This window comes from Anomaloglossus baeobatrachus, chromosome 9, assembly GCF_048569485.1.
Source record: "Anomaloglossus baeobatrachus isolate aAnoBae1 chromosome 9, aAnoBae1.hap1, whole genome shotgun sequence".
NCBI lineage: Eukaryota > Metazoa > Chordata > Amphibia > Anura > Aromobatidae > Anomaloglossus > Anomaloglossus baeobatrachus.
In genome coordinates this window covers 87286909-87302669 of record NC_134361.1, presented here as the reverse complement: position 1 = coordinate 87302669, position 15761 = coordinate 87286909, and the positions used below count along the sequence as shown (strand labels likewise).

Here is a 15761-nt window from a genome sequence, read left to right as displayed (position 1 = left end):
CGCAGCTGCCGTGACCACCGCCCAAGACGGTGGCAGGAAGGATCTTCCCTGTGATAATGAGGTGGGAAGAAGCCACCACTGCAGAGAGTCCTTGGCCGTCTGGGAAAGGGAGACTTTCCTGTCCAGGGATGTTGACTTCCCGTCCCATTGGCGGAGAATGTCCCATTGAAGTGGACGCAGATGAAACTGCGCAAACGGAACCGCCTCTATTGCCGCCACCATCTTCCTGAGGAAGTGCATGAGGCGTCTTAAGGAGTGCGGCTGACTTTGAAGGAGAGCCTGCACCCCAGTCTGTAGAGACCGCTGCTTGTCCAGCGGAAGCTTCACTATCGCTGATAGAGTATGAAACTCCATGCCAAGATACGTTAGTGATTGGGTCGGTGACAGATCTGACTTTGGGAAGTGGATGATCCACCCGAACGCCTGGAGAGTCTCCAGTGCAACATTCAGGCTGAGTTGGCATGCCTCTTGAGAGGGTGCCTTGACCAGTAGATCGTCCAAGTAAGGGATCACAGAGTGTCCGTGAGAGTGCAAGACTGCTACCACTGCCGCCATGATCTTGGTGAACACCCGAGGGGCTGTCGCCAGACCAAATGGCAGAGCTACGAACTGAAGATGGTCGTCTCCTATCACGAAGCGGAGGGATTCCATCCGGAACCGCCTGGCGTTCACATGCTTGTTGAGCAGTTTTAGGTCCAGAACAGGACGGAAGGAGCCGTCCTTTTTTGGAACCACAAAGAGATTGGAGTAAAATCCTCGCCCCCGTTCGTGAGGGGGGACAGGGATCACGACTCCTTCTGCTCTGAAGATGTGGAGGGTCTTTCCCAGCGAGCTCGCTTAGGCTGCCTGGGACTGTCATCTGAGTCAGAGACTTCAGCCTGTGATGCTTGAGACCCCCTTGAAGTACGGATTAGTTCCAACTGAGGGGGACCGGAGAGCATAGACACAGCAGTGTCCATGGTCTGAGTAACTGGCCTGGACTGCAAGGTCTCCAGTATTTTTAACATAGTCACAGACATTTTGTCAGTAAAAACTGCAAAGTCTGTCCCCGTCACCGGGGCAGGGTTCACAGGCGTCTCTGCCTGGGCTACCACCACATTAGGCTCTGGCTGACGGAGTGCCACTGGGACTGAACATTGCATACAATGTGAGTCTTTGGAGCCTGCCGGTAGATCAGCCCCACATGCAGTACAAACAGTGTACACAGCCTGTGCCTTGGCACCCTTGCGTTTTGCGGATGACATGTTGCTGCCTCCTCAGAGCAGTACAGGGTGTCCAGCCAAGAAGCGACCTTACAGTGCACTATATAAATATATATATATATATGGTACCAAGAAAAAAGTACACTAATATAACACTGAGGCACTAGAGGGGCCAGCACTACTGTGCTGCTTACCACCCGCTTAGGAGCGGTGTGTGGACGCCAGAAATCCCTCTAGTCTGGGTCTCCCAGAGCCTGCTGCCTTTCCCCAGCCAGCCGCATGTGTAATGGCTGCCGGCGTCCTTGTGGAGAGGAGGGGCGGGCCCTGGGCGTACACCAACGAAGAGCGGGAAGTCTGCTTCCCCCTGTGCCTAGTGAGAGGGCTGGAGCATGTAAATAAAGCTCCAGCCCTCGGCGCTGTTAATTGAGCAGCGTCTCTCCCCTACCCTGATTGACAGGGTGGGGGCGGGAACGAAGCGGCACTAGGCCGCAGAAGCCGGGGGCTAAAGTTAGAAGCGCCGCCGCCGTAAAAGCGCGGTCGGCGCAAAGTCCCCGGCGCACTACAAGTCGCAGCTGCGCCGCCGCTCCAGGAGCGGTCGGCGCAGTAGTTCCCAACATGAAACGTCACTCAGCAAAGCTGCAGTGACCTAACCCCGGCGCACAGCGCTACTGTCCCCGGCGCACTATAACGCTCAGCAAGCCTGAGAGTGTCCGTGCCTGCCGGGGACACAGAGTACCTGAAAAGTTGCAGGGCCTTGTCCCTGAACGGCACTCCCGCTCCAAATCCAGCAGGTTCTATGGGTCTGTGGATGGAGCCCGGCCCCAGGGCTTGGGGGCCGGCAAGATCCCACTTCCACAGAGCCCTCCAGGGGATGTGGAAGGAAAACAGCATGTGGGCTCCAGCCTCTGTACCAGCAATAGGTACCTCAACCTTACAAGCACCACCGCGGGTGAGAAGGGAGCATGCTGGGGGCCCCATATGGGCCCTCTTTTCTTCCATCCGATATAGCCAGCAGCTACTGCTGACTACAAACAGTGGAGCTATGCGTGGATGTCTGACCTCCTTCGCACAAAGCAGAAAACTGGTGAGCCAGTGATCCCACTGGGGGTGTATAGCCAGAAGGGGAGGGGCCTTACACTTTTTAGTGTAATTGCTTTGTGTGACCTCCGGAGGCAGTGCTATACACCCAATCGTCTGGGTCTCCCAATAGAGCGACGAAGAAATGTTCTATTGTTGATTTAGTGGGTTTTAGTTTAGCCTTTCTAATCTAAAGGTACCGTCACACTAAGCAACGCTCCAGCGATCCCACCAGCAATCTGACCTGGTAGGGATCGCTGGAGCGTCGCTACATGGTTGCTGGTAAGCTGTCACACAGGCAGATCTACACATCGATCAGAGATCAGCCACTAGCGACCTGTGTAACGACGCTGTGCTTCGTAACCATGGTACACATCGGGTTACTAAGCAAAGCGCTTTGCTTATAGTTACCCGATGTGTACCATGGCTACGTGTGCAGGGAACAGGGAGCCATCTTCTAGAAGCAGCGGACGCTGGTAACCAAGGTAAATATCGGGTAACCAAGCAAAGCCTTTGCTTGGTTACCCGATGTGTACCTTGGTTACCAGCGTCCGCAGAAACCGGCTCCCTGCACATTCAGATTGTTGCTCTCTCGCTGTCACACACAGCGATGTGTGCTTCACAGTGGGAGAGCAACGACCAAAAAATGGTCCAGGACATTCAGCAATGACCGGCGACCTCACAGCAGGGGCCAGGTCGTTGCTAGATGTCACACACAGCGACATCGCTAGCAAGATCACTGTTGCGTCACAAAAACCGTGACTCAGCAGCGATGTCGCTAGCGATGTCGCTTACTGAGACGTGGCCTTTAATGTACCTGCAGGGAGATTACAGGAACCACATGATGACAGGACAATAGTGTCACATAAGATATATTTATAAAGGGCTCCAATGTGTGTGATAAATAAGAAAGTCAGCTTTTTAACAATTTTATTTCTGAGATATGATTCCTTAACACTAGAACTACTGGACTCGTGACACCTATATATAGAAATATATAGAAATATATATATATATATATGACACCTATATATAGAAATACATGGTGCAAAGTAGTCAAAATGACTACCTCAGTAGTTCTAGTGTTAAAGAGGACTCCTTTTATGCTCAATAAAATAAACCTTCCCCAGCATCCTTTCTTAGAAGTGTACATTGTGCCATTCCTCTGTTATTCCTCCTGGGTGTGACCATACATTGTCAGCAGTGATTGGACAATGTTAGACTCAGTCACATAGTGGACACACCCCTTTTGAGTAGGGCATAGGCGACACCCAGTTGTCAATTTATTTATACATTTCCAGAAGGAACTACAGATGAGCAATTGAGATTTTATTCGAAGAGATGCTCCAGAATGGTATTCGTCATGATGAATACAAAACTTACTAAAATAATCACATCAGGAAAGCTAATATCACTGTCAAATCCTCCAGGCTGTGTGCGCTCCCAAACAATTTGATCATACAGGCTGTAATTATTTCCTGTACAAATTTTTATTATTTTTACAAGAACAAACAACGCGTTTCGACAAACAAATATGTCTTCCTCAGGTATATTGTCTAGAAGCACTACATTTCTGACTAGATTTTATATTACATTTTATAGGAAGTACCACCACGTCCATTTGGGTGGGGACCAAGTCTGGACGGTTTTTGACACACCCATTAGAAATTGCACTGCAGGTCGGTAGTTTGTAAAAGTCCTTACACCAGACAATTAAATGAAGAAGAAAAATTGTACAGGAAATAATTACAGCCTGTATTATTCCTATGGTAACTCGGGCTGAGTTACAGAATAGCCACCAAGAGTCTGCAGCATACCGTTTCGGAAGGAGAACTCTCCATTGAGATCTAAGGTCCTAAAGGATCGATAAGCAAGTTAACAAGGCTTGCTAAAGGGGAGTATGAAAATATAACAATCACCTACGAATTATCTATTCAGCTACATTTAGATCGGTGCGCTTTTTGTTTTCTTTTCCCTTTCTCTTTGGTGAACATCAGGAAAGCTAAGGGATCCTGCTAAATAGGGTTGTCCAGTCTCAAGATATTGAGGACATAACCTTAGGAGAGGTTCCTTGGAATAGGTCATCAATAACCAGCCTTCAATGTTACCCCACGGATGAGCTGTTATCTCCGCAGTCCGGATGTTAACAAACTGAACGGGGCTGCAATGGGTAGCTCCAATAAGTGTGTAGTGACCCATGCTGGGTACGGCAAACCGGCTCATGGCAATACAAGAGCTATTCTGCGGTACCGGGCAGCTACACATTGAATGGACTTGCACATTACATAACATCCGGCCTGCAGAGCTTATAATAGCTGATCCTCTACCCACAATCGCATACTCTGGAACGCTCTACCACAACATATCAGACTCTTGCTTACCATGGAAACCTCCAAAAGGAATCTGAAGACCCACCTCATCCGACAAGCCTACAACCTGCCGTAACCCGCAGTTCGCTATACCACTGCGCAACCAGCTCTGTCCTCACCTACTGTACGCTCACCTATCCCTTGTAGACTGTGAGCCCTCGCGGGCAGGGTCCTCTCTCCTCCTGTACCAGTCTGTGCCTTGTATTGTTCATGATTATTGTACTTGTCTCTTTTATGTGTACCCCTTTTTCCCATGTAAAGCACCATGAAGTAAATATACTATAATAATAATAATCTGTGGGTGTGACAGATGTCGGACTCCCCATGATTCAATATCAATGACCTATACTAGGGATAGCCAACAATATCTTTTTTTCTGGACAAGCCCTTTACATCTTAAAAATATATATATATTTTTTTCCTTACTAAATCCATATTATTACACATTATTTTTCTTGTATGGTAAAGTGCAAAAGCCAATGCCTAAATTTTTTTGTGTCCTTGCATTTTTTATTTTTTTTGAGGAATAATAAAAGCTAATTAATGAATATTATGTAACATCTCAAATACAGAGTCTATTATACTAGTACATCAACGGATGAACAAAACTGATGTGGTTCTCTTACTGTGAAGTTGAAAAAAATGTAGTATATTACCTTGAAAATTACGGGCCAAACGGGCCTAGATTGCTTGCTATTTGTGGGATTAATTATAGCCTGAATTGGTATAGATTAGAAGTATATTTAATCTATTGACTTTTTGTGTGTGAAATATAATATATATATCTATCTATCTATCCATCTCTCTCATATATACATACATACATACATACATACATACATACATACATATATATATATATATATATATATATATATATATATATATATATATATATATATATATATATATACAGTTAGGTCCAGAAATATTTGGACAGTGACACAATTTTCGCGAGTTGGGCTCTGCATGCCACCACATTGGATTTGAAATGAAACCTCTACAACAGAATTCAAGTGCAGATTGCAACGTTTAATTTGAAGGTTTGAACAAAAATATCTGATAGAAATTGTAGGAATTGTACACATTTCTTTACAAACACTCCACATTTTAGGAGGTCAAAAGTAATTGGACAAATAAACCAAACCCAAACAAAATATTTTTATTTTCAATATTTTGTTGCGAATCCTTTGGAGGCAATCACTGCCTTAAGTCTGGAACCCATGGACATCACCAAACGCTGGGTTTCCTCCTTCTTAATGCTTTGCCAGGCCTTTACAGCCGCAGCCTTCAGGTCTTGCTTGTTTGTGGGTCTTTCCGTCTTAAGTCTGGATTTGAGCAAGTGAAATGCATGCTCAATTGGGTTAAGATCTGGTGATTGACTTGGCCATTGCAGAATGTTCCACTTTTTTGCACTCATGAACTCCTGGGTAGCTTTGGCTGTATGCTTAGGGTCATTGTCCATCTGTACTATGAAGCGCCGTCCGATCAACTTTGCGGCATTTGGCTGAATCTGGGCTGAAAGTATATCCCGGTACACTTCAGAATTCATCCGGCTACTCTTGTCTGCTGTTATGTCATCAATAAACACAAGTGACCCAGTGCCATTGAAAGCCATGCATGCCCATGCCATCACGTTGCCTCCACCATGTTTTACAGAGGATGTGGTGTGCCTTGGATCATGTGCCGTTCCCTTTCTTCTCCAAACTTTTTTCTTCCCATCATTCTGGTACAGGTTGATCTTTGTCTCATCTGTCCATAGAATACTTTTCCAGAACTGAGCTGGCTTCATGAGGTGTTTTTCAGCACATGTAACTCTGGCCTGTCTATTTTTGGAATTGATGAATGGTTTGCATCTAGATGTGAACCCTTTGTATTTACTTTCATGGAGTCTTCTCTTTACTGTTGACTTAGAGACAGATACATTTACTTCACTGAGAGTGTTCTGGACTTCAGTTGATGTTGTGAACGGGTTCTTCTTCACCAAAGAAAGTATGCGGCGATCATCCACCACTGTTGTCATCCGTGGACGCCCAGGCCTTTTTGAGTTCCCAAGCTCACCAGTCAATTCCTTTTTTCTCAGAATGTACCCGACTGTTGATTTTGCTACTCCAAGCATGTCTGCTATCTCTCTGATGGATTTTTTCTTTTTTTTCAGCCTCAGGATGTTCTGCTTCACCTCAATTGAGAGTTCCTTAGACCGCATGTTGTCTGGTCACAGCAACAGCTTCCAAATGCAAAACCACACACCTGTAATCAACCCCAGACCTTTTAACTACTTCATTGATTACAGGTTAACGAGGGAGACGCCTTCAGAGTTAATTGCAGCCCTTAGAGTCCCTTGTCCAATTACTTTTGGTCCCTTGAAAAAGAGGAGGCTATGCATTACAGAGCTATGATTCCTAAACCCTTTCTCCGATTTGGATGTGAAAACTCTCATATTGCAGCTGGGAGTGTGCACTTTCAGCCCATATTATATATATAATTGTATTTCTGAACATGTTTTTGTAAACAGCTAAAATAACAAAACTTGTGTCACTGTCCAAATATTTCTGGACCTAACTGTATATATATATATATACATGGAATAAATGGCGCTATAATAATAAATAATAATAATATATAAATAAAAATAAAACACAAGCAAATCACTGTTGCACAAGTACAAATGCCAGACTTGCGGGCCTCAGTTAGGTCCTGGGCAGCCATACTAACCCATTAGAGATACAATATTGTGTTAAAGGGGTATTGACAATGGGAGTCAACTTTCTCTGTAAGGCCTAAGCCACACGGCATGAAAATCAGAGCGAGTGGAATGCGATAAAACATCGTGTTTCACTCGGACCAATATTAGCCTATGTGCCAGCACCCATTGGACCAAGAAAACAATCGCAGCATGCTGCGACTGTAATGCTTTACTGGTTTCTCTCGCACCCATTCAAGTGTATGGGGCGAGAAAAAAAAAAAATATCGCACTGCACTCGCAGTACACCGGTGTATCGAGAGTGCAGGGCGAGAATGGCAATAGCTGGCTACGGTGGAGAGAGGGAGATAAATCCATCCCTCCCCTCTGCAGCACCGTTCCTCCCCTCTTCAGTGCCGGCCCACCCCTCCTCAGCATTGGCCCACCCCTCCTCAGTGGCGGCCCGTCCCCCGCAGCTGTGGTCCGATTTGCATGATCGGACCTCAGTCGCAGTGACACTCACATTAGGATCTCATTAGTCCGCCGTGTGGCCCCGGCCTAAAACACCTTAGAAGCTGCAGTTGCTATTGCCCTAGCATCAAAGGGGTTAAAATCAAAGTTATCACGAAAATGCCCAATTTTGGAAGTGTTTTTTGTTTCAAGCACTTTCCCTGCAAAATCCGGATAGTTGGCAAATAGGAGGATATTGTGAACGGTTACCTGTTGTATTGGTGATTTCAGATCAGAAGTTATTCTGGCAATAATGCCAGTTGGCAACAAGATGGTTATTCGCTGTTTAGCATTACATGGGCTGCCTTAATTTACTAAGTGATCCAGAGCAGATCTTTCCAGCATTTCTCAACTCCGGACATCTACACGCCTTAATATAACAGATAAGCTCAGGTTCACCAAAGGTAAAGGGGAAAGTGCAATAAAAGTGCTTCACTCAAGACTGAGGTTTCGCAACTTGAGGAATCCAGATAGAGCCACTTCTCCTTGTTCAGCTCTTACCGCTTTCTTCACAACTTCTCCCAGTGCCTTGAGGGCTGTAACATATTGTATTACAGAATACATTGTTAGGGAACCTGCAGCACGGGGCGCGAGGACAAGGAAGCCTTTCATTCATGATTTTTTCGGAGGCTGTGTACTAGTCAGCCGCAATCCTGGAATATACAGTGCACGGCAACCTCAGACTTTGCGCGCAGAATGCTCCTAATTAAGCAATAATCCCCTACAATAAAGGTTCATAATTACTTGGGAGTCGGAGAAGTCTGAGTGGTTACCATAGCAACATGCCATTATAATATTAGTGCTATTGCTGCAGTTTTCTACAAATGGATGTGTATTATACCAGCTGCACAAAGACTGCCATGTGAAGGGGATTTCACCGAGCCGCTCTCAAGAGGGATGACAAGGAGGACAAATAAGGGGCATGTGCAATAGTGGGTGGCGGATTCCTCCACACAGAGCTCCATGAGTCATCATCACTTCCTACTTCATGGACAGGATAAAAGAGCTGATCCCCGAGCTCACACTGTCCTCCGAAAAAATGAGTAGTAATTATTGTATCACACCTGCATTACAGATTTTATTTTATTTTTTTAACTGGCATTTTGGTAAAAAAAAATCTGCAACCAAATATAAGCTGCAAGTCTGCAGGGAAATAATATACCATATTTTTAGTTTTATAAGACGCACCCCAAATTTAGAGATAAAGATTTAAAATTAAAAAAAGGGGTCCGTCGTATACTCCGGTGGTGTCCTAACAGAGGGGGGGGCAGCAGCGGTGGTGGAGCGGGGTCACAAGAGGCAGTGGCAGTGCTGGAGGACAGCAATGCTGCAGGTGCTGCCTGCGGTGGGGGCGCTGTGCTGGCTGCGGTGGGGGCGCTGTGCTGGCTGCGGTGGGGGCGCTGTGCTGGCTGCGGTGGGGGCGCTGTGCTGGCTGCGGTGGGGGCGCTGTGCTGGCTGCGGTGGGGGCGCTGTGCTGGCTGCGGTGGGGGCGCTGTGCTGGCTGCAGTTGGGGGGGGATGTGCTGGCTCCAGTGGGGGGGGGGGGGGATGTGCTGGCTCCAGTGGGGGGGGGGATGTGCTGGCTCCAGTGGGGGGGGGGGGGGATGTGCTGGCTCCAGTGGGGGGCTGTGCTGGCTCCAGTGGGGGGCTGTGCTGGCTCCAGTGGGGGGCTGTGCTGGCTCCAGTGGGGGGCTGTGCTGGCTCCAGTGGGGGGCTGTGCTGGCTCCAGTGGGGGGCTGTGCTGGCTCCAGTGGGGGGCTGTGCTGGCTCCAGTGGGGGGCTGTGCTGGCTCCAGTGGGGGGCTGTGCTGGCTCCAGTGGGGGGCTGTGCTGGCTCCAGTTGGGGGCTGTGCTGGCTCCAGTGGGGGGCTGTGCTGGCTCCAGTGGGGGGCTGTGCTGGCTCCAGTGGGGGCGCTGTGCTGGCTGCGGTGGGGGCTGTGCTGGCTGTGTGGAGCAGGGCGGTACGGCGGGTGTTACAGATGCTCTGTCGGCGGTGCAGGCTTCAAAGAAATGGCATCCGGAGTCGGTGCATGCGCAGATTGAGCTCTCGGCTCATTGAGAAGCCGAGATCTTATCTGCGCATCCGCCACCTACAGGCGCCATTTCCTTAAGTCCACTGCTGGGAGATCAATGGGCTGGAGACAGTGCATGAGCAGATGAGATCTATAAAATAATGTTTATAGTTCGGGTATTCAAATTATTTTTACCTCTTTCTTTCCCAATTAATAGGGCTTAAATTTTAAATTTGGCAGATGGGTAACCAGTGCAATGACTGGCGCAAAGAGGAGGCATCGATGTAGCGGCTGGATGGCAATATGACCCTGTTTTCCACTTTCAGGATGGATTAAAGGAGAGTTTAGAAAGATAGAGACTGATTAGTAGAGAGCTGTAGTAGTCCAGATAAGAATGTATAAGAGCCACAGTAAGAGTTTTTGCAGTTTCAAAGGTGAGAAAAGATCGCATTCTGGAGATGTTTTTAAGGTACATGTGACATGAGCAAGTGATTGGATATAGGAAAGAAAGTAAAAGTTCTCTATCAACCATCTCTGCCCTCAAGGTCATTATATATGGTGTTGAATGAGCGCAGTATATACAGTTGAGAAAGCATTAAAAGTGCCTCCTCCTCTTCCTGTCCTAGCAATCACAAGAGTGCAAGAAAATTCTGAGTTTAAAGGGTTTGATCACAAATGTGTGTAAACCAGAAGATGTTTTAATGGATAGCACTCGCTCCAATGTTATACTATGAAGCAGTGCCGATCAGCGTTTTTTTCTTATGCTGACTTGGCATGAGAAAATAATTATTGCATGCTGTGATTGGCAGCATATCTCCGATCAAGGGCACAAATACATGTCTATGGGTGCATCTGAAACATCAGACAGTGCAGTCCAATATATGCAGAGACAGGTAATGGAGAAATTAATCTCTTCATCTTCCACACGCCCCTGATCAGATTCTCGCATGCGAGAGATTTAGAGCACAGTATAAAGCGGGCTTTACACGCCACTATATATCTAACGAGATGTCGGCGGGGTCACGTAAGTGACGCACATCCGGCATCGTTAGTGATATCGTAGCGTGTGACAGCTATGAACGAGCAGAAATACTCACCTTCTCGTTCATCGTTGACACGTCGCTCATTTTCTAAAAATCGAACAGCCCGTTGTTCATTGTTCCCGAGGCAGCACACATCGCTCCATGTGACACCCCGGGAACGATAAACTGCAGCTTATCTGCGGCCGCCGGCAATGCTGAAGGAAGGAGGTGGGTGGGATGTTTACGCCCCACTCATCTCCGCCCCTCCACTTCTATTGGCCGGCCGCTGTGCAACGTCGCTTTGACGCCGAACGTCCCTCCCCCTTCAGGAAGTGGATGTTCGCCGCCCACAGCGAGGTCGTTTGGAAGGTAAGTACATGTGACGGGTGGTTACAGTATTGTGCGACACGGACAAGAAATTGCCCGTGCTGCACAAACGATAGGGGCGGGTGCGATCGCAAATGCGTTGGCACGAGAAATTGTAACGTGTAAAGCAGGCTTAATGACTTGGTTCACGCTCGCAGCAAAGTTTGAGCTGAGCGTCATTAGCACATAGTATCAGATTTCCTTGCATTGAATGCTATACACCAATGTGACCCTGGTCTTAAGGTACCTTCACACATAGCAAGATTGCTGCCAAGTCACAGATTCTGTGACGCAACAACGACCTTGCTAGCGATCTCGCTATATTTGACACAAAGCAGCGACCAGGCCCCTGCTGTGAGATCGCTGGTCGTGTCGGAATTGCCTGGACCCTTTTTTGATCATCGAGGTCCTGCTGGGCAGGATGCATCGGTGTGTTTGACGCCTTACCAACAACCTCGTTAGCGAATCAGAGCTCAGAAACGTACAGCCACGTAGGCGTGCAAAGACTACCGATATTGTTATACAGGTCGCTATGGTCGTTGTATCATTGCTGCGTCGTTGGGAAGAGCTGACTGTGTGACATCTCACCAGCGACCTCCCAGCCACTTACCAGCGATCCTTATCAGGACGTATCGTTTTTGGGATTGCTGGAAAGTCGTTAAATGTGACGGGGGCTTTAGACCAAGATTAGTTCTGTCACAGAGGCTGGAGGCAGTACGTGTTCTTTAAAGGGAACCTATTACTCGATTTATGCGACGCAAAATATGGGCAGCACAAATCAGAGCCAGACAGCGTGATAACCGCCAAGTATATTTCTCTCTAAAACACTAAAGAGCAAAAAAAAAGTTAGAAGGTACAGACCATAGTTGCAGATGAGACTAGTCTGGTTACACTGGCCGGCTTCTCCAAAAATATGCTCCAGGAGACTGAGAGGCCTCTTGCTGAGTACCCAAATGGAAGCGAACTGCCAATCAATTGGAGCAGCACAGGAAAAAGCTGGCCGTGGCGGCACCAGGCAGGTCTCGTCTTAAGGCCACTTTATACGCAACGACATCGCTAACGAGATGTCGTTGGGGGTCACGGAATTCGTGACACATATCCGGCCTCGTTAGCGAGGTTGTTGCGTGTGAAACGTATGAACGACCGTTAACGGTCAAAATTACTTACCTAATCATTGACGCGTCGTTCCTTTCCCGATTATCGTTGCTGTTGCAGGACGCAGGTTGTTAGTTGTTCCTGCGGCAGCACACATCGCTACGTGTGACACCCCAGGAACGAGGAACCTCACCTTACCTGCGGACGCCCGCAATGAGGAAGGAAGGAGGTGGTCGGGATGTACGTCCCGCTCATCTCCGCCCCTCCGCTTCTATTTGGCGGCCGCTTAGTGACGCCGCACGAACCGCCCCCTTAGAAAAGAGGCGGTTCGCCAGCCACAGCGACGTCGCAAGGCAGGTTAAGTATGTGTGACGGGTGTAAGCGATGTTGTGCGCCACGGGCAGCGATTTGCCCGTGACGCACAATCGACGGGGGCGGGTACGCTCGCTAGCGATATTGATAGCGATGTCGCTGTGTGTAAAGTGCCCTTAAGTCTATGGTTCCAAGTTGAGTCTTGAAACAATAAAAGTTTTCAGTGATAAATAGACATGGCTGTAATCATGAAGCCAGATTCTGAATCATGCTGCCTCTTGTTTGGGCAGCATGAATTGAGAGACAGGTTCCTTTTAACTAGAGATAATACGCCAACCACAGTTACAGGGGAAATCAGAAATTGCCTGAAAAATGTGTGAAAAAAACTGTTGCTTCTAGCCTCACGTATGATGGAAAAAAAGAAAAAAAAAAAAAAAAGATCCTATCTATAATAATTATTATAGAAATGGGAACACAATGGCTCAGTGGTTGGCACTAGAGATAAATGGATCTGCTGGCATTCAAATTTGGCTAATCTCGAACGTTTAGCAGGGTAATATGGCAGACCACATCTCTAACGTCACTTTGCATTGGACCATTGTGTCGCGACAAGGCGCTATCAAGTGTATTACCTGAGGGCGAGCAGCACCTTGGGCAACGCACGTTTTAAAGGGACAGCGTTAATCTCAACTGCACAGTGCACAGACACGTCAAAGGCTTAGGCACTCTTGACCAGAGTGGAGCACACCAATGCAAACTCGCACAATGGGGAAATGGAACAATGACCACTATTTTGTCGAAAATGTGCAGATTAAATTGCAAAAAAAAAAAAAATTAAAATCTGTATTCTGGGAGAATAATTATTTTGAAAATTCAAGGACAATTCAATTTCATTCAAATAAATTCACTCCATCTCTATTTAGAACTGTTGCTTTGGGGTCCTGGGTTCAGTCCACACAAAAGGAGAACATCTGAGTGGAGTTTGTCTGTTCTCCCCATTTTTAAGGCCACATCTCACTAAGCAACATCGCTAGCGATATCGCTGCGGAGTCACGGTTTTTGTGACGCAACAGCGATCCTGCTAGCGATGTCGCTGTGTGTAATATCCAGCAACGACCTGGCCCCTGCTGTGAGGTCGCCAGTCGTTGCTGAATGTCCTGGACCATTTTTTAGTCGTTGCTCTCCCGCTGTGAAGCGCACATCGCTGTGTTTGACAGCGGGAGTCAACGATCTGAATGTGCCGGGAGCCGGCTTCTGGCAGCCTGCGGTAAGCTGGTAACCAAGGTACATATCGGGTATCCAAGCAAGGCGCTTTGCTTAGTAACCCGATGTGTACCATGGTTATGTGTGCAGTGAGCCGGCTTCTGGCAGCTGCGGACGCTGGTAACCAAGGTACATATGGGGTATCCAAGCAAAGCGCTTTGCTTAGTAACCCGATGTGTACCATGGTTACGAAGCACAGCGTCATTACACGGGTCGCTGGTGGCTGATCTCTGTGGAGATTTGCCTGATAGACAGATCACCAGCGACCAGGTAGCGACGCACCAACGATCCCTGCCAGGTCAGATCGCTGGTGGGATCGCTGGTTGCGTCGCTTAGTGTGACAGTACCCTTAGTTTCCTCCAGTTACCTTCCACACTACAGAGATATACTGATAGGGAGTTTAGAATTTTAACGCCAATGGCGACAGTGAAAACATCTGTAAAGTGATACAAAATAAGTTGGTGCTATAAGCAAGTATCAAACTATTTGAAAAAGTTTTGTGGGACTTTGTGATCTTTTAAAAAGAAAAATTAAAAAGTGATTTCGGCAAAACATAAAAAAAAACAATATAAAAATGACAAAAATTAAGTCCCAAATATCAAGAAAAACAAGTGAAAACTCATTATAAAATACAAATTGCAGCCTGGTTTAGCGCCCTCCACCCCATGAATACACAATACGCGATTACAGTGAAACTTACCAAGGGTAGTTCTGTTTAGCCCCACAAGCCAGCAATGGTATCCAAAAAGAAACATCAGGCTAATGAAGAACATTAATGAGACGAAAAGTAGGAAAAGCACATGGAACTTTGAGCGATTATTTGTTAGCTCTGTCTGTGGAGACAAAACATTGAGAATTGGGGTAGTTTAAACTAAAGGAATGTGCACCTGGATAAATAGGCAGTAATCTGGAAAATGAAGCCCACGACAGTAGATAATGCCATTTTACCATTTTCTCTAGGTCCACACAAGTGTCAAGGCTTCCATTTCCATTAAAACCAATGGATCACACAACAGATCCTGATCTAATTGACTTTAAAGGGTCATTCTAGAGGGTTTCACTTCAGCATTGAGTGGCTCCAGAAAAACACTTTACTGTTAAAGGGAATGTATCACCAGGTTTTCTCAATATAAACTGTGGCCACCACCTTTAAGGCCTCTGTTAGTCATCTTGTAAGCTGTATATAAGTCCCCTGCACAGCACAAAAAGTTCTTTTTATAATCCCCCACAGGGCACGGTCCTGACGGATAGGAGTCGATGGTCTTGCTTTGGCGCTTCCTCTCATCGCAATCGCCGTCCTCCAGCTTGCTTCATGTGGATGATGTGTCCTATGTCATCCAGGCAGTGACCCCCAGTCGCGCGCCTGCGCAGGTGTACTTGGCTCTGACCTCAGCAGGGCAGAGCAAAGTACTGAACTGGGCATGCGCCGGGAGAGTCCAAAGAATGAAGATGACTCGAAAATAAAACCAACACATTGCCCCTACAGTTCTTTTCTGTGTCCTCATCAGGGGAGAACGAAGTACGCATGTGCAGGAGCTCGATTGGGGGACACTTCGTGGATTATGTAGGAAGAAAACAGGAGAATGGTAATTGCGATGAAAGCAAAAGCAAAAGCTGAAGCAAGACCAGTGACGCCCATTGTAATGGACCGTGCACTATAGGGGATTATAATAGGTATTTTTTGTATTATACAGAGGGAATTTGAGCTTACTAGAATACTGTAAAAGGGGCCATACCTTATACTGGAATATCCTATTGGCCGGTTTCAAAAATAAAGAAAGTTTACAAACGAAATCCCACATAAATGCTAGGAATTGGGATCTCTTGCATTATTTATAACTGTGTAACAGGA

At 47.0% G+C, this 15761-nt stretch overlaps 1 protein-coding gene across 1 annotated transcript in view; it reads right to left on the bottom strand.

Annotated features, from left to right (window-relative positions):
• ZDHHC15 (zDHHC palmitoyltransferase 15) overlaps positions 1 to 15761 on the bottom strand; it is a 79971-nt gene that overhangs the window by 21717 nt on the left and 42493 nt on the right. The window contains exon 8 of the mRNA XM_075323859.1: positions 14610 to 14742. Coding sequence (XP_075179974.1) covers positions 14610 to 14742 — 133 coding nt within the window. The remainder of the gene's footprint in view (positions 1 to 14609; positions 14743 to 15761) is intronic.